General features: G+C 41.5%; 6 protein-coding genes across 10 annotated transcripts in view; 4 read left to right on the top strand and 2 right to left on the bottom strand.

Moving 5' to 3' along the window:
• The window catches only part of LOC123037964, a 28,376-nt gene extending 25,479 nt beyond the window's left edge, over positions 1-2,897 (bottom strand). Inside the window, exon 1 of the mRNA XM_044460999.1 lies at positions 2,826-2,897. The gene's annotated coding sequence lies outside the window, so the exon portion shown is untranslated. The remainder of the gene's footprint in view (positions 1-2,825) is intronic.
• Positions 1,121-2,314, top strand: LOC123037965 (uncharacterized protein At1g21580). The gene is made up of 2 exons (XM_044461000.1): positions 1,121-1,192; positions 1,254-2,314. Exons 1-2 carry the CDS (start codon positions 1,124-1,126, stop codon positions 2,130-2,132), a joined length of 948 nt encoding a protein of 315 aa, XP_044316935.1. The 5' UTR covers positions 1,121-1,123; the 3' UTR covers positions 2,133-2,314.
• Positions 2,898-3,714: 817 nt separating the features above from the next.
• Positions 3,715-4,825, top strand: LOC123037990 (chorion protein S36). Its single transcript, XM_044461209.1, has 2 exons — positions 3,715-3,784; positions 3,879-4,825. Exons 1-2 carry the CDS (start codon positions 3,737-3,739, stop codon positions 4,683-4,685), a joined length of 855 nt encoding a protein of 284 aa, XP_044317144.1. The 5' UTR covers positions 3,715-3,736; the 3' UTR covers positions 4,686-4,825.
• A 1,564-nt stretch (positions 4,826-6,389) lies between these two features.
• Positions 6,390-8,218, top strand: LOC123037985 (chorion protein S38). The gene is made up of 2 exons (XM_044461148.1): positions 6,390-6,504; positions 7,071-8,218. Exons 1-2 carry the CDS (start codon positions 6,460-6,462, stop codon positions 7,950-7,952), a joined length of 927 nt encoding a protein of 308 aa, XP_044317083.1. The 5' UTR covers positions 6,390-6,459; the 3' UTR covers positions 7,953-8,218.
• Positions 8,219-10,231: 2,013 nt separating this feature from the next.
• On the bottom strand, positions 10,232-15,129 carry LOC123037973 (protein ovarian tumor locus). 3 transcript variants are annotated; one of them, XM_044461039.1, is made up of 9 exons: positions 15,077-15,129; positions 14,254-14,489; positions 13,957-14,054; positions 13,718-13,872; positions 13,271-13,657; positions 13,054-13,190; positions 12,755-12,880; positions 11,032-12,267; positions 10,232-10,853 (listed from the first exon to the last, which is right to left on the bottom strand). In XM_044461039.1, the coding sequence occupies exons 2-9, from the start codon at positions 14,479-14,481 to the stop codon at positions 10,692-10,694; spliced, it is 2,529 nt and encodes an 842-aa protein (XP_044316974.1). In that variant the 5' UTR covers positions 14,482-14,489; positions 15,077-15,129; the 3' UTR covers positions 10,232-10,691. The 3 variants fall into 3 exon arrangements, with proteins under 3 accessions (XP_044316974.1, XP_044316973.1, XP_044316975.1); XM_044461038.1 differs by lacking the exon at positions 15,077-15,129 and adding an exon at positions 14,939-15,033; XM_044461040.1 differs by lacking the exons at positions 12,755-12,880; positions 15,077-15,129 and adding an exon at positions 14,939-15,033.
• Positions 15,130-15,546: 417 nt separating this feature from the next.
• LOC123037954 (solute carrier family 41 member 1) overlaps positions 15,547-17,943 on the top strand; it is a 35,225-nt gene continuing 32,828 nt past the window's right edge. Inside the window, exons 1-2 of one of the 3 annotated variants that reach the window (XM_044460882.1) lie at positions 15,547-15,745; positions 17,818-17,900. In XM_044460882.1, coding sequence (XP_044316817.1) covers positions 17,825-17,900 — 76 coding nt within the window. In that variant the 5' untranslated portion in view covers positions 15,547-15,745; positions 17,818-17,824. Of the gene's footprint in view, positions 15,746-17,817; positions 17,901-17,943 lie in introns of those variants that run through there. The other 2 variants (XM_044460878.1, XM_044460879.1) reach the window with 2 other exon arrangements.

Here is a 17,943-nt window from a genome sequence, read left to right as displayed (position 1 = left end):
AACATGAATTTTTGGTCTTAAATTTAAGATATCTTTAATAAAGTTTTTACTACCAGCGAAAAATGGTTTTCGCTTATATACCCAGATTTATCACGACCTGTCAATGGCTGAATATTTGTTGACATTACTTGTTGTTTTATTCAAAAAAATAATTCATCATTCACCGACGAAATTCTTGCAATCGCATACCATCGAAAAGCCAAAACATACTCGTAGATATATTACAAAAGCGGCAAAAACGCCTTAAGTTTCGTGACCACAAAAGCAATACATTTCTAGAAGAGTTCGCAAAACTCGCGAAAAACTTGGGAAGTAAATAGTAATAATAAACGCTATTGAATGGTCAAAGAGTAAATTAACTATGAGTTAAAAAAAATGTAATTTAAATACCTAATAGTGTATTGTGAAAAGTAAAGATAAAGTAAGATATTTACAATTTGGAAATACTTATTTAGATTGCATCATCAACATAACTTTGTTTAATTTACTTTACTTGGATTTTTCAGTTTCAAAATATAACTATATTGTCCTCTCTCTTGTTCAAGCTACTCTAAATTACTATTATTGGTGAATGTGTACCCTAAAATAAACGATCTCAATGCATAAATGTGATCTAACACAATAAAATAAATTTTGTGTGTATTTCAGACACAAAGATATTGTTTCATATCATACTTTAGACAAAATTATAGACTATAGGGTTACTTTAAGTTTACATTTCCCATAAATTAAATAGTTTCGAATCTTGGAACTCTTGTATGAGCTTTTCTAGAATATTCAAGATTTAGATACGATATGACTCGTATTTCGACATGTCAACAATGTTTAACAGCATCCAATTAATGGCACATACACCCAAAGTTACCCCACCAGAAGACTGAAACAATCATTCCGAACCCATTGAGTAGAGCAAAAGAATTCAAATGACCCTGACAAATGAGCATTCTTTCTCTTTTTCCCCCTGACGCATCAAGATCGCTGGAGATTCGTGGATGAGACATCTAGTGAATTTGGCATATCTGGTTATAGATCACGTCCCGGCACGTATTTTTTTTGTTTGCGAATCGAGCTTCAGTTGGGGGTATTTAAGTGGAATCCATGGGACCCGGGGGCCTCAGTCGAAATGGCAACCGACGGCAGTTGGCCTATACTGCTTCTGTTGCTCACAGCACTGGCCATCATTCAGGCAGAGGTGGGTCTTGAAAAAATATACACATTAAATAGGTATTTTATATAATAGATTTTGTTATTAGAACCTGAGTGAGTCCACGCCAAGCACTGAGGAGGATTATAATGGCAGCACTAGTCCGAGTCCGCCGCTGGAAGAGACCACCAATCGCTTGACAGCCCAGGTGGAACCCTTCAACAAGGTCGATGGTGGTCAGGAGCAGTACGATGTGATCGATGTGATGGCCTCCACGGGCACGGTGGCGGGCAAGCAGAAGAGTGGCCAGACCACTAGGATCTACACCACCGGCGACGTGGACGATAGGTTCTGGCTGAAGCACCTCGGCGAGGACTTCAAGCATGCCATCCATCTGCAGGTGGGCGGCACCAACGAGGAATACAACCGCCTGATCAACCAGACCAACCAGAATGGTGTCCACGAGGAGGTGCATCACGAGTACTTGCCGGGTGCTGAGAGACCTGGCAGTGGAGCTCCTCCACCGCATCCTCTTCCTCCTGCTCGCCAATCCCGACCAGCTTATCGCCAGGGTTTCGACAACCGAGCCATGGCCATGAAGCAGCAGTATCTCATCAACCAGCAGACCCAGCAGTCACATCCTTCCCAGCAGCGATACAATTATGCCCACCAGCACACACAACACTATGCACAACCTGCGGCACAACAACACACCCATCAATACCCACAACAAACACCACACAGAAACACCTACACAAAGCCACAGAGCTACAAGCCCCAGAGCTACATCATCAACTCTAGCGAGGACCAGCTGCACGCCGCCCAATCGAACACGGCGCCAGTGCGATCTGGTGGAGGAGATCCACCCAAATACGAGGAGGAGGTGGACTCCTTTGGCTCCCAGCTCAACTTCAAGTCGCCCTTCAACGACTACGGCAGTCGACCCACGCGAGATCTCACCTATCTACTCTTCAAACGGGGTCTCTGAAATGGGAATGCCACTTTGCTAAACATAAGACTTGCGGTCCCCAGTCCATTGAGTTCTATAAATGGGGCTGAGCCACACCCACCCACAGCACACACTCCACACACACACACACAACACAAACCACACAAACACTGAGATTAAGGGAATTACTACAACTAATAAACAGAAAAAATAAATCAAAAGTGGTTGTGTTTGGATTTAAAAACGATAAGATCATTTTAGCTTATCAAAAAAACAAAAACATTTTCAGTGACTCAATAATATTAATTTTAATAAATTGGTTGCATAACTTAAAAAGCTTCAAATTACTCAACCATTATTATTAACATTTTTGTATCAAGTAAAAAAGCCTGATACTTTTATTAATGAAAACATCTTCGAAGATCTCAACTATTCGTAAAATGTTTTAAATACATATTTTAAAATTGAGACGAAAATATCCACCTAAAAATTGTAAGTTTTTATCTAAGCAATACTTTGTATACTGCTAAAGATTAAGCAAAGTTATACATATAAGGAACTATTAAAATATATTTATAACTAAAACTGAAACCAAATATGTATTCATGTAAAATACGATTGACTGAAGTTCATTAATAAATAAAACACTGAAAACTAATTTTTTTTTTGCCCAAAGTTAATCCAATGGTAATAAACAGAATAAAAAAAGTAGAAGGATTCTGTGGAACTCACATTAATTGATCTTTCAAATTTAAGCAGGTCGTCACACAAGTGGAATTACCTTTTTTAAAAACAGGTTGTCGCAATCACTGAAACTTGAACAATAGGGAAATTAAGACTAAGTAATCTGCCAAACTACATAACCTATTTATACTTATACTTACATACCATATATCTGTATTTTATCTGTAATATCTCACTCGGAACTCTTTATTGAGTTTATCAGATTATGTAGATTTTATTTAGAGTATCTCAAGTTTAAATTGTTATCAGTTCAAAGAGAAATTCAAAATAACTTTAACTAAAATATATCAGCCAGAGAAATAGTTCAAAAGAAGAAGAGAAGATCTAAAGATTTGTAAGACCTTTTTGTACATTTCTAGAAACAATTCAAATCTAAAGACAATATTAGAGAGTTTATCAAACTTTAAGCAACTCATGAGTATTTCCATCAAAAAGTTTAAAAATATCATTGAAATCTAATTTTAAAGAGAATATCTTTTGTGAATCAAAAAGTGTTTCAGAGAGACTATCAAAAGCCACTCCCTGAAATGCGACAATCCGTAAGTCTTCCGAAGAGAATAGCTCCGTGAAGAACCCCTGAACCGAGATTCGGAGCGACTGCACCCGATCTTTGGGTCAATCGCTGGAAGAGCTATGAACTGTGATTCAAGCCAAGGCGACCGCCACAAATAGATGATTGCGACGGGCGGAAAGCAGACGACGGTGCTCTGGGGGTTAGGGTTAGGAGGTTGTCTTCAGATCTTCTGGGCACGATGGCGAGACAAAGATGCGGCGGCGCGAAATCGGAAATGGAGATGGATCACGTAGCCGGCCGTGGCGGGCAGCGATTATAGGCGCTATAAAGAGCCAGAGTCATCGGCAGACAGCGAGCAGTAGACGATCCACACGTAAACGGCAACATGCAACTCGGTCTCTGGTTTGGCATTTTAGCCATCGCCGCCGCGCCGGTTAGTAGCCAGGTCTCATCCATGGCGGCCACATTGCATCTAACTAACCTGCGTCCATTTCTCTATCTCCCACCCCACCCTCTTCCTCCTCCAGCTGGTGAGCGCTAATTATGGTCCCCCTGGCGGACATGGACACGGACACGGACATGGACAGTACCTATCCGGTCCCAATGCCGGACTCGAGGAGTACGTGAATGTGGCGACGGGCGGAAACCAGCCGGCTGCCAACCAGATCGCCTCCCAGGCCGAGATCCAGCCCTCGCAGGAGGAGGCTCGTCGTCTGGGTCGCGTCCAGGCGCAACTCCAGGCCCTGAACGCCGATCCCAACTACCAGAAGCTGAAGAACTCCGAGGACATTGCCGAGTCTCTGGCGGAGACCAATCTGGCCAGCAACATCCGGCAGGGCAAGATCAAGGTGGTGTCGCCGCAGTTCGTCGACCAGCACCTGTTCCGCTCCCTGCTGGTCCCCTCCGGTCACAACAACCACCAGGTGATCGCCACCCAGCCCCTGCCCCCCATCATTGTCCACCAGCCAGGTGCACCGCCAGCCCATGTGAACAGCGGCCCACCGACTGTGGTGCGTGGCAATCCGGTGATCTACAAGATCAAGCCTTCGGTGATCTACCAGCAGGAGGTGATCAACAAGGTGCCCACGCCGCTGAGCCTCAATCCCGTCTACGTGAAGGTCTACAAGCCGGGCAAGAAGATCGAGGCGCCGCTGGCCCCAGTGGTGGCCCCCGTCTACAGCCAACCCCGGGAGTACAGCCAGCCCCAGGGCTATGGCAATGCCGGATCGGCCGCTTCCGCCGCCGGTGCCGCCTCCTCCGCCGATGGCAATGGCTACGGCAACGAGGCCCCACTGTACAACAGCCCCGCCCCCTACGGCCAGCCCAACTACTAGGTGCTCCTCCCGGCCACCTGGACTGGGTCTCCTGGCTCCTTCTCAGCTGCGACAGCTGGTTTAATTTAAATTTTTGTTTTTTTTTTCTTTGCCAATTGCTGAGTGCAAATAAAAAATGATAAAATTACCTAAAACGTAAACGATTCGTGGAAATTATTTTGGTGGTGAAGAAGGGGGTTGCAAAGTGTTTACAAAGCTATTATTCAGACATGTCATCATAAATATATATAGCAAACATGAAAACGATACTTTAAACTTATTCAAGGCTTAACTTGAAGTTTGAGATAGCAAACTCCGTAGTGTAACTATATTATTACTTAATGGTATCATCAAACTTATCAAGGCGTTACTTTAAGTTTATGTCATCAATAAACTGAATACATAATAAATACTTTAACCTTCCCATCTAAACATACTGCCATTCGGAAATAAAAAAAATAGGTCATAACGCAAAGAATACAAGAATTAGACCGTGAACTTTTAGAGATATCCGATTTAAAGAGGTCAAGTTATCGACACAGAAATTTAGGATTCACATTACTATAGTCTTATTTATTTATTTCGAAATCCATTATTTTTATCAATAAGATATTCCAGAAAAAGTATTTTATAGATATGATCAGTATCTTTTATATATTTTACGAAATATCATTTTATAGATATTAAATATCAATATCTTGAATGAAATTATTTTACACACTTGTGATCGTATGTTAACTCAATTTATCATTAAGATAAATAATGGGTCAAATTTATCAACTCGCTTTTTATTATATTTTTAAATGTACAAATATAACAAATCTTTCATTCTGAAGTCCAAAAGTAAAATTATTTAAAATTGTCTATTCAAAATATGTCACTGACAAAAACACAAAGAACTTATCAACTTTTAAACTTTTTTTTTTTTTATTAAATTTATGTTATGGCAGAGTCTTGAATCCACATTAAATTAAATAAAAATAAATATTAAAGATTTATGAAATGCACTTTCTATATTAATATAAATAAATTTCACAATTGAAAGGCCATTCAAAGGGTCAGAGGGATAAACTTGAAGTTTTTATAAAACTTTAAGAGTTTATAAAGTGGTTGTTTTGGCACAAAAATTGAAACGGATTTCTCTAAACAAGAAATCAAAGAATCCTCTTAAAACTCTCAGTTATTCAACTACCTATTAAAGGATATCTTATGCCAACCATCCCATAAACCACTTTTACTCACTTTAATCTTTAAAAATCATATTAAATTCTAGGATTGTCGACAGCCACCTGCTTGGTGACTTGCGAATCTGTGGAAATCATGTTTTCCTATCCAACTAGCACTCGGTTTCTCTCTTTCTGACTCTCGGGTCTTATGTCTGCCAATGCGGAACTATTTTCGCTATCTGCACAGACGTTCGGACCTCGATATGCGGTGGAGATTCAAAGCCCGGCTGTTGATATACACTTATTGCTATTGTAATGGCCACTGGCCACTGGGTTTTTGGGTTGTGGCTTCTACGTAAGTGGAAGAGACGCCGTGATATGCGCTGGCCGCGATGCGTGCGATCTATCAACATTTGGCCATGTTTCGCTCGCATCGCGTGGGCCCGGAGCGGAACAGCCGGCACCGGAGTCGCCATCAATCCAAATGTCACGTAGCCGGAGCCGGAGACGCGTCCGGAGCATATTTAAAGTAGTCGGCCACCAATGGAGGGCAGCAGAAGACAGCAGACAGTCCAAGCGGGAGCACACCAGACGCCGAAGAGCAACTGGAACTGCAACTTGGAGACAAGATGACGAGATCGACCTACATTTGGGCGCTAGCCGCCTGCCTGATCGTAAGTGTTAACGCTCGAAGCTCAGGATTATTCCCAGCGGAGTTCTAAAAGTCCCCCCTTTTGTTCTCTCAATACTCGGATTATTTCAAGATCCATAGAGGATTTTGTTAAATGTCAGTTTTAGATGATTGGGTACTTCATCCTTTCTTGGTTCTCTAAATCGGAGCTTATTTCCGGAGAAGAATTGTTAAAGCATTTTACTTCTTCATATAATATTTTCCTATAAACATCTTTACCCTTTCTTTATAAGAAGTCAATTTTTCTTTTTTATATATTCAATTTCGCCACTTTACCCCTTTTTCCCCAGTTTAATTTTTTTTGATACCACTTTTCATCACTGTCTAGAATCTTAGAACAGCAACTTCTATTTTGTAGAGTTATTATTTTTATGAACCTCTTAAAACTATCTAAGCTAGGAACTTTTAAAGATTCAAAGCTTGCAATTTAATAAGTTTTTAACCTTATGTTGTCAGCAACATTGTTACTTTTATAATCAGTTTCCAAACCTTTAATTAACCATATCAAAAGTATGGCCATTTGTAACCCATTTCCTTCTCATTTTGCAGGCCTGTGCGAGCGCCAATTACGGCGGTCCCCAGGGCTATGGACCCGTATCCGGTGGCCATGGCGGTGGCTCCGATGGAGGTGCCGATGCCGCCTCGGCGGCCGCAGCTGCTGCCGGTGGTGCCGGTGGAGCTGGTGGCGAGTTCGGTGGTGCTGGTGCCGGTGCCGGTGCTCTGGAATCCGGAGCCGATGCCGCCGGTGTGGCCCAGGCTGGCCAGAGCAGCTACGGCTCGGACCAGAACATCCCCTACAAGCCGGTCAACACCAAGGGCAACACCCTCACCTCGTCGATCACCTACCCGCAGAACAAGGGCGAGATCCTGATCCATCGCCCCGCCCCCATCATTGTGAAGCGTCCGCCCACCAAGGTGCTGGTCAACCATCCCCCACTGGTGGTGAAGCCCGCTCCCGTGGTGCTCCACAAGCCCCCAGCAATCGTGCTCCGCAAGGTCTACGTCAAGCATCACCCACGTCGCGTCAAGGTTGAGCCCGTGTTCGTCAATGTGGTGAAGCCGCCAGCAGAGAAGTACTTCGTGAACGAGAACAAGCAGGGCTACGGCCAGGGCTCGCAGTCCCATGGACATGGACACGGCGGACACGGACACGGTCACGGCGGTCACGGACATGGTGGACACGGTGCCGGTCCCCATGGTCCCGGTCAGCATGACGGTGGTCGTGCCCTGCCCGCCTACGCTTCGGGAGCTGACTCCGCCGCCGCCAGTGCCGGCTATCAGCTGCTCCAGAGCGGCAACCAGGGTCTGTCCGCCCTCGCCAACATTGCCGGCGAACGTGAGGGTCCCTATGGATCCGGACCGAGCCACGGACATCAGCACTACAGCGCTGGTCCGGCCGGACATGGCGGCTATGCTCCTTCCTCTTACTAAATTAAGATGCGGAGTCACGGATCAGGTGACTGCTGCTGCTCCGGAATCCCCTGAAGCGTCTGTCCAGTCACTTGGTTATCCGGCCGATTAGTTACTATGTTTTAAACCAAAAAAAAACACAGCCTGATCGCCCAACGCCCATGCCTACGCCCACGCCCACTCATGCACACCAATCCGCACCCAACTCCACCAACCCATTCAACGGCCAAGGGGGCGTGGCACTCAGGTTTCTTTGCAAACAAATAAAAAAATTTGAAAAAAAAAAATATACTTAAATGATGGGGTATTTTCAAGGGTTAAATGGAAAATACAGGTTTTATTGGAGTTCCACTATAGACCTTAACACAAGGTATTGTTATTTTCGAACACTCTTTCGGCATTAAATACTGTCGAAATTCTAAAGATGTATTTCTACCACATATTGCCCTTCAAAACTAATTCAACAAATTCTATTCACGCAAATGAGTAAATCTTTTTTATATCAGTATCTCATTACAAATGGGACATTATTATGGGACAAGAAATATCTGATATATGGGATACGCAATATCGGATATTATGGGACACGAAATATCGGATATTAAAGGACAAGAAATATCTTTGTTTTAAGATAAAAGTAGTGACATGACTTACCGAGAAATTTGTTCGATGTTCTTAAGCAATGTCGACCAATTCGAGTTAGGGAGCTTGAGGTGACCAAAACGTGTCGCATGTAATCACACAAATTGGAAGTGCGAGCTGTCGTTACACACATCGGTTGGTTGTCCTTCCCATTGTTCTGGCGATCGTATCGAGTCCCACGCAACTTTCAATAACAAACAAACAGCAACAACAGCGGTAATAATAGGTAGGTTGATGACAGGTGAAATCGCAATGTAGGTCGCCCAGTGCCGCCCATTTGGCAGTTTGAAAATTCAGCATAAAAATGCGACACTTCTGCACAGCGATTTCAGTCTGTAAGCAGAAATAAATTGAGAGCATTAATAAAATAACCAAGTAAACAAAATTAATAAAGCCAACAAAAACGAATCGGTTCCAAGATCAAAGCTTTTGGGCACAGTTTAAAAAGAAAAAAATCAAGAACAAAATGAGTCAAGTGTGGTTCCTTATGATGGTTTTGTGCTTTGCACTCCTTGCTTTTTGCTCTGGACAAGTAAATATCTCTAGTATTAACGCATTTACAATTTAAACAGAAACAAGACAAATAACAAAGTAATTCTTATGTAGGGTGTCACAGAAAATCCGGATAACCGAAATTGTCACAGAAATATATATTGTTTGTATGAAGATTCTTGAATCAGGTACGTCTACGAGAAATCTTAAATCTAACTTTATAGGGAAAGATAACTAAACCAAAACATAATAAATAAATATCTGAAAATTTCGTGCTGACCGACATATTTCTGTAACACACCTTAATTTAACTATATAGGGCAAAGATAAATAACCCAAAAACTTTATAAATAAATATTTAAAAAACTTTCGGGCAGACCGACATATTTCTGTGATACCCTAGTGTTCTATCTATATCATATTGATAGATTATTAATATTTTGTGGAACTTTAACGCAATCATTTGCCTGTTTCTAATATAATTTTTAAAAGTTTACCATATAGCTACTAACATTATTTAATTATAATTTAGTAAGCTTTAAGTTTTAACAATATATAACCGGTATGTAATAAATAAATAATTTAATTATTTTTCTTTCTTCCAATTAGCCCTCCTATAAACGAACGACGGAAGCCACCATGGATGCCTTGCACACCTTATCTCAGCTTTTCTTAAGCTTTCTTGATAGTTTCAGCCTGGGTTAGTTTTAACAAAGGTGTTTCCTTATAACTAAACCTAAAATGAATTAAGCTTAACCTATTTTGAAAGTCCGGATTTCTAAAATATGTGTGGGTGATAAGTAAAATCTTGTCTCTTTTATAAATTGTTTTTTTTTTGTTACTAAGCACTAATTTGTTATTTGTTAAACATACAATAAATAAAATAACTTTATAAACTAAACCTTGGTTTTTTCTTTAACTGGGAAAATGAAAAACGTTTAATTATTACAGATGGTAAATAAAAGTGCAAATTTTAAAACACACTATGTTAAAATTATGTAATTTTTTAAAAGTCAATTAAAGGATATAATCTCAGTTGTCCATCTTAAATAAGATCTGCATTGAATCACGCTTACGAGGTGAATCAACGTTTACTATCTGAAATCGCGTCGAAACACGAGAATACCACGTAATTGCAGCAATTGCAAGTCTTTCTTGTATTTTGTCTTTTGCGTTACAATCGGATCTTGTTTTATTTATGGTTAATTTTCTGGTACACTTTACACGGGTGAGTCTCTAGCCGAACAGCGAGTATATAAATATATAGGAGTATATATAGAGTAAGTGTTAGTTTTAAGGTTTTTAAATAAATCATATAAATAGGTTGTTCTTTGTTTTCTTGCAGGCTACCTTCACCGACTTTGGTGCAAGTGTTAAAAAAATCGCATAAAATTACGTTAAATTACAAGATTAAAATGAAGTTTAGTTGACATTTGCGTTAAATTATGCAATCGATAGTTGTACAGAAGCTGAATGGTAAATGGAGGAGCGACACCGAGCAGGTGGCTTATAAAAAGTTGACTACAAATTTAAAAGTGAGATTAAATTTTAAAAGTCGTTGATTGGAATGGAATGCACTCGAGGGAATGGCCTCTCTCTTCGAAGTGATCTTATTGTTTCCCCGTTTTAGTGATGACGCGGTGCAGCATAGACGGCTGCTGGCTGGGATTGGACGGGCAAGGGCGGTGCCTGCTGTTGCTGTGGCTGTGCCGGCGGCTCCATGTTAAAGTTGTTGATCACCTCGTAGGGGGCCACCAGAGGAGCTGCCATGCCCCAGGCATAGGGATTCTGGAAAATGGGTTTTAAAGGTTTCTAGAGAACGGGTAAATAACATAAAGTAAGGCCTTAAAACAAATTGTTATACAAATGAATTAAATTACTTTATAAATACTAAAATATAACCTAAAAACCTCTCTTTTACACAAAATCTAGCCGAATTATACAAGATTATAATATATCCTCATACCTGTCCTGCAGCTGTTCCCGGTAATTGAGGCGGTCCAGCCTTGTGGAAAAATATCGGTGGTGGTGGCGGTTGGAGCAAACGCTGTGGCGACATCAGATGATGCGGCGGTGGCGAAGTGTAGAAACTGAACTGACTGCCACTCGTGCTAGGGGAGGGTGTGGGCGTGGGCAAAAAGGCCGCTGGGCCCAGAGGATCCTTCAGATCATGCAGCTGCTCCGGCCGTTTACCACGTGCTTTGCCCGGATTCATTTGGCGCTTGGAAAAGGCTGCTTTCTCCAGCGGCGGCTGATCCGCGGCACTTCCAGCCTCAGGCGAGGGTGGCGGTGTGGCCTCGGCCGCCAAATGGTCCTCTCCGGCGCCACTTCTTCCCGGCTGTTGGTCCGTGTTGTTCTGGTGATTGTATCCAAATACCGATACATCCTCGGGCGGCGCTTGGTGGGCCATGCGCCAATGCATGTCCACGCCCATGTTGTAGAAGTATCTTAAAGTGCTCACATCGACTGGCAAATCCTCACCGTTCAGGTGAAGGGAACGACGTGGTTCGGGTACCCCGGGAACATTCAGCGGCGGTGGAGGAAGAGGCATGAATGGGTGTGGACCCGGCAAAGCAAGAGCTCCTGGTGGTGGAGGACCATAACCACCAAAGGGCATGTAAACACAACCTTCAGCTGGCGGAGGATGCGGTGGTCCCGGCATGTGAAATGGAAACTCCTCGGAAAGAGCCAGCGGAGACGAGGGCCACGCAGGGGGAGGCTGGCCAGGACGACCTGCCAATAGGGGCAAATAGTTCATATATTGAGCGGGCGGCGGAGCAGCTGAAATCGGAGACTCCTGGTTTTGGTTGGAATTCGAGTTCACCCGCTGAGGCTTCGTTCCCTTCGAGCGCTGCTGCTGCTGTTTCTGCGGATCCTCGCGTTCCCTCTGCTCCTCGACCGGATTCTGGTCATGCTGATCAGGATCCCTTTGATGGCGCTGCTCCTCCTCCTGGTGGTGGTGAACCTCTTGATAGCAATTCTCCATGGGTATGTAGCCTTGCATTGGCATCAAATCACACTTGCTGGGCTCGAAGTATTGCCCCATTTCGAAAACCTTGTTCTTCTTCCATTTCGAAATCTTGTTTGATTTGCCGACGAACTTGGGCAACGTCACACGGTTCATCTGGCGCTGATAGCGGAATGGCAACGCCCACGGACGGTACTCTTCTGGAGGCAGCGGATGCATCGACTCGTAGGGAACCTGGACCAGTAAGAAATATTAGTAAGCTTTTTTGATGGGACAAGCTGCTTATAAGCTAACACCAAAGAAAGACTAGCTTCGGATACCGAAACTGGAAGCACCCTTGCAGATAAAGCTTGTTTTCAGAAATATACCCAAACCGAATAAATGTTCTTCGAGTATTTTCTTTCCACTGCTTTTAAATACTTCGTATTTCCAAGAAATGTAAATCTAAAAAAATTGCGTTCTTATAATAAAAGCTTCCCATCATATCGTTGGGAAATGGAATCGGACAATTAAAAATCTTATATTTGTATTATATATTTCTGAAACATTATTATTTAACCTACAAATTAGTGTAAGCTTCAGAGGTAAATAAAAACTAAAAGATTATTTTGTAACAATCCTAAAATATCTAATCTAAATCTGACCCGCTTTTCACGGATTTTAAATAAGCTTAAATCTACGGCTCTGCAAGGGTATAAAAAACAGGTAAGAAAAGCGGTACCCATAGCTTCTTGCCAAGCATCTCTGCAAAGACGATGCAGTAGGTCTTGTCTTTGGAGATGCTTTGAATGTAGCACGTGTACATCTCCGATTCGTGCTCCAATTCCACTTTGCACTTGGCGCCCACCTGGAAAACAAACCACACGACAACGAGACGAGCAAGAATAAAAGCTGGACATATACTAAAGTGTAAAGTGTGGCGAGTGTGAAGATGGAAATGAAAGTGTTTGAAGTCTGATGGGTTGACATGAAACATGCGTATGTTTGGTAAACGATCATACAAATTCCTCCCGAATTTACCTTAAAGTTATAGTCATTGACGTATACATTATAGCGTTTGGCCTCCTTGCGTATATCGTTCCAGCAATCAAATTCGATATTCCGATACATATAGGGGTCCATGGACTTGGCCACTTTATAGGGAAACGGTGTGATGCCTGAAAAGCAAAAGAAGAAGTGATTAGAACAATTTTATAATGAACTTGAAGTCTTGCAATGCTTAAACCTCTCTACTGACCATCATCCAGAAGTTGGCGTACACAGGACTCCAATCGGTTGGGACACATGGGCAGTTGGTCGTTTGGTTCGTGGCCTTGCAGTTTCCGATCATCCTGCTGTTTCGATTCCCTTCGGCCTCCCTTTCGACTATTATTGCTTTGACTGCCATTGGTGCTATGGAAATTGCACAGCATAAAGTTCTCCAATATGCAGTTGGTATTCTCCGGCAGGTCCAGCGTAAAAGAGCGACCGTCGGAGCACTGAATGCGAACCATATAGCCCTGGTCATTGAACTGCACATCGAACTTATCCCAATCGAAAGAGTGTGGATGCAACATGATCTCCACGGCGAACGATACGTCGGGCAGTTTGAACAGCTGTTGATACAGCAACTTAAAGGCGATCGCTGGTAATACACAAATAACCATATATAGCAAATACTTGACATCAATAGGCAAACACCTACACTGACAAATGGCGGCAGTTTCTATATAGTCCACTTTATAGACCGAATCAAAGTGATTCTCGTTGTTGAAGAAGACCCGAAAGTTTTCCGGATAGCGACGGTTAAAAATTACGCTGGTTCCCATGTTGTAAGGCTCATACAGAATCACATTGCGTCTATAAAAATGTAAGGTAATGAGAAAAGTTGTAGGGGGTTTGTGCAAGCTCTTAACGTTATAAGTATTGGATGATAACATTTACCGATACAGGCAGGACATTGCGCGCAGTTCTGTCATGGTGCCATAGGTCTTGGGCTTGGACATGTCCTGCATGTAGCTATCAAAATCGCCCGGAATGTCCTGGTGAATATAAAAAGTATGAAGGTCTAAATTAATATTAGTTATTCTACAATAGTGTCATCAGAAAGAGCCTAATAAACTTAATAATAATTTTATAAAGATGTTTCTGAATATTTGACTGATGGATTGTCGAAGAATTCCTGAATTAGGAGATTACAGACTCTCCCGAAAAGTATACAAATGTGGGTGGAGCCGCTACCTTCTCAAATATGCGTCGTTTTAGGGTCATGAAGCGAACACATTCCAGCCGGATTTCGTAGTGCAGCATCTGGGTATCGTACATTTGCTCGGCGATCACCCGGAACAAACTGGAGGCGTCCCGGGCAGTGTGCTTCCGGTAGAGCCCGCGGCTCTCCAAGTACTGGTCGTACGGATCCGGGGCCTGTCTGCTGCCGGACGTAATGGGGCGCTGTGTTTGCATGTCCATGGCGACTCCTAAAATAAATAAGAAACATAGTTGGTAAAAACAATTACACAATTTTAGGTTACGGTTAGGTTATTTTGGCATAGACGCCAAAGATCAAACTTTGTTAGTTCACCAGATCTCCGACTAGATTTCAAGTTATGTGTATATGCACATATGTACATATAACCAAATAGTAGAGATTTGTATTGTTTTAAGTAAACTTATTTGCCATATTTTAAGTTTTCAAGGGACAGTCCCACGAAAGATTAGAGTGAGATAGTCATAGTCAATCAAGGTCAAATTCAAAATGGCGGCGTGTGAGTCTCAACGTAGACAAAACCAAAGAGAAAAGCGATAGGTACCGCGGACAAAGAAAAATTAAATATTTGTTTTTAATGTTACTAAAACTTTTGATTCTGTCGGTTTTAAGTAATAAAATTAAATTGATATTTACTAAAATAAAAATAAAAGACTTAACTGATATTCTGGTTTCCGCTGTCCTCGAATTTGTCACTCACACTTTTAATAAATAATTAATAATTAACAACAGCTCCGCGACACACGCACTTAGCACCGTTACAAAGAAAAGAAATGAAGCAAGTGGCAATGATCTTACCTTCCAGAAAAAACCGCGAATTTGAATGGGAGCGGAATGTAGAAGAAGTTTCCAGTGGCTGGAAGGATTCTGTAAAAGGGAATAGAACAATAGTGATGTGCAAATCGTAGCGGTTCTCGAGTTTAGTGCGTGATATATTTAAATATATTCGAATTTAATAAAGTATAGTTATATTTTTAAATTAATGGGTTCGAGTATATTTATTTAACAAAAACAAGTGGACTAAAATAAGCTAAACGCTTACGTACATAAGGTTGCAAGGACATAATATCAATACGTCTTGTTTCCGGAATATTAAAACTTTAACATCAAAATTTAAACAAAATGAAATAGAATTTTATAACCAAAAGCCTAATCTCAAAGGCGGCGTTCCTGTCGCAATTTAAAATGCAATATTTTTTCGGCTAGAAAACTACCCTGTCGCTGTCTATCGATGACACCGATAGCCTCACCATCTGTTTTGTGTCATCCCCAAAAGCGCCAGACGTGTTTTAGAGTCGTTGTTGTTGTTGGCCCGCTTTTAAGGGGGTGGAAAATGCCGCTTTCCACACGACGCGTTGTTGTTGTTGCCTGTGGCGGCTCGTCTCAGTTCGAAATTGCGAGTCAATGAAGCCAGGAGTAAACTTCCAGTTCGCGCTGTTACCGCGACAAAAGTTGTCTGGAAGAGATGTGAGTGTGTGTCTTCTGTTCGCTTTTTTTTTGTGTTCCCATATTTGTTTATTGTTAGTAAATGTCGTTATTTGGTTATCTTGCGAGTGTGTAAACGAAACGACTATGATTTCTGTTCTCTCGGTGTTTCATCTACTTTACGCCATTGTCTTGTGTTTTTCCTCCTGCCACCCGACAAATAATAACAAAAATAATATATGAAAATCACTCATTAACAAAAACAACAACACGTGGGCTAAGTACACAAGCACATACATACAAACAACGGGACGGGTCCGTTATGAAATTGGAAGGAGTGCGCAAAAGGGAGGAGAAGAATGTGCAGTTATTTGATTTCCATGCCGTAAAAATCAATAGGAGTGACAAAGCACGTGTGCGATGGCAAATCGATAAACCATTAATCAAGTTTGTTGAACGCGTGTCGCTCCATTTGGCTCCAGCACCGCTTTGTTTGTGCTACCTCTCTTTCCCACGCCCATGTGAATGAAATTTGTTGGTCTTCCCTTTCTTTAATTCCACGATTTTCGATTAACTGGGTCAACTTGCCACTGACATAAATATTATTTTTTTTTTGTGATATTGGTTTGGCAAGTGTCGAGGTCAATGTCACGGGCCCTTTCGCAAAGTCGTCTGCTGACCTTCGAACTTTGCCTCGTTTTTGCCCACAATTAATTGATTAAACCCGGCCAATATATTGATGGGGTCTTATCAATATACCGCTTATACAACTATCCTGTTCTGGCGTCTATCTTATCGCCAAAAAGTGGGGCCTGAAACCGAAGTTGCCGGGTTTCCAGATAAGTGCTCCATTGTCCCCATCTCGCTCACTCGCTCGTAGGTCTTGCCATGTGTCGCTCAAACGCGACTTAACGCTTCAAATGATAAAAATCAGTGTTCTTGTTTCCGAAAACCTTCATTCACAGTCGAAAACATCTGACAAATAAAAAGTTTATTTTCATTTTCTTGCTACTTTAAAAATGTTTATCCCAAATCAAAACGACAGAAGATAAACTTAACCTAGGACCAAAATAAAAAGCTTAGTTGCTTCAATAGATTAATCAATGTATTAGTAAAAAGGTTATAGACTGGATTTTGTATTCTTTATTCCTGAAACAATTTTTTTCAAATATTTTAACATAAGTGGACTATAATCACTTCAGTTCAACACTTAATAACAAAGTACATTACGGATTAAGCTATAAAACATTTTTTGTTGACATGGAAAATTACAAAATATGTACACATTTTTCTACAATTAGTAAATCCATTTTCTTGAGTTTCCGAATATCAGAACAACTCGAAAGTTTCCTTCTGCTCTTCTTTTTCTGATGCGATTGTTTGCCGGTCGGCGGCAAAGAATATCTGTTTGCTGCTTTTAGTTGCCTTCGAACATTTTAGCTTGACGCGTCTTTGCTGAAAAAAAGGGGGAAAAAGGTACAGAATAGAGCAGAACCATCAGCCCAAACAAAACAAAGAGAATTTGCTGACGAAGAGAACCCAAAAACATTTTCCAAATGTGAATTGTGCATGTGAAATATCTTTTTTTTGTTTGGCCGCCGCGAACCGGTTATTTATTATCTCCACTCGATTGAACCGCACACAGTGGTGTACCCAAAGATTTGGATCACATATCTCTCAGTAAAGTGTCGGTTATTCGGACCACGAATGTGTTTTTATGGCAGTATTACACTTTGTAGGAGCTAGTAGATAATTGTTATCAGCCTAGTCGATTCCTTGTAGCTTGAACTACCATTTGCCACATCCGATCTCATAACTTCTTCGCTTACGAAATTTAATATGGTCTACTATTTTAAAGTGCATTATTCGAAAATCTTATTTTTGTGAAATTTCTTGATTACCTCAGAAAACCTCAATATCCGTCATATGATTTACTAAAAAAAATATGGGTATTTAAAAATAAAGTGTAATGCTGCCTTAATACTAATATTATTTTCTTTAATTTGACAATTCTGCTTTACTTAAATTCTTGCTTTTCCTTTGGTTTTCTTTTTACATATTTGCTTTGCCAATCGAATCGGTAAAATATCACTTACCACTTGTTGTTGTATCAGTCGAAAGATGCAGCCGATTAACAGTAGCGGCACCAACAGTGGCGGCGAGAAAAATGAGACCCGCATGCGCCGCAGGCCCATACGTAAGCTATTTTTGTCACCTAAACCGCCTTGTTTTTGTGCTTC

The sequence above is a fragment of the Drosophila rhopaloa genome, unplaced genomic scaffold (assembly GCF_018152115.1).
Source record: "Drosophila rhopaloa isolate 14029-0021.01 unplaced genomic scaffold, ASM1815211v1 contig_3, whole genome shotgun sequence".
Classification (NCBI taxonomy): Eukaryota; Metazoa; Arthropoda; class Insecta; order Diptera; family Drosophilidae; genus Drosophila; species Drosophila rhopaloa.
Note: the sequence above shows the minus strand (reverse complement) of the source record. Positions and strands in the feature narration are given on the sequence as shown.

Coding starts and splice junctions, on each gene's coding strand:
- LOC123037965 (XM_044461000.1), top strand. CDS start 1,124: ATGGCAACCGACGGCAGTTGGCCTATACTGCTTCTGTTGCTCACAGCA. Junction 1,193..1,253: donor TGGCCATCATTCAGGCAGAG/GTGGGTCTTGAA, acceptor TTTTGTTATTAG/AACCTGAGTGAGTCCACGCC.
- LOC123037990 (XM_044461209.1), top strand. CDS start 3,737: ATGCAACTCGGTCTCTGGTTTGGCATTTTAGCCATCGCCGCCGCGCCG. Junction 3,785..3,878: donor TAGCCATCGCCGCCGCGCCG/GTTAGTAGCCAG, acceptor TTCCTCCTCCAG/CTGGTGAGCGCTAATTATGG.
- LOC123037985 (XM_044461148.1), top strand. CDS start 6,460: ATGACGAGATCGACCTACATTTGGGCGCTAGCCGCCTGCCTGATC. Junction 6,505..7,070: donor CGCTAGCCGCCTGCCTGATC/GTAAGTGTTAAC, acceptor CTCATTTTGCAG/GCCTGTGCGAGCGCCAATTA.
- LOC123037973 (XM_044461039.1), bottom strand. CDS start 14,481: ATGGACATGCAAACACAGCGCCCCATTACGTCCGGCAGCAGACAGGCC. Junction 12,268..12,754: donor TGCTTGGCAAGAAGCTATGG/GTACCGCTTTTC, acceptor TTACTGGTCCAG/GTTCCCTACGAGTCGATGCA. Junction 10,854..11,031: donor CGGGAACAGCTGCAGGACAG/GTATGAGGATAT, acceptor CCCATTTTCCAG/AATCCCTATGCCTGGGGCAT.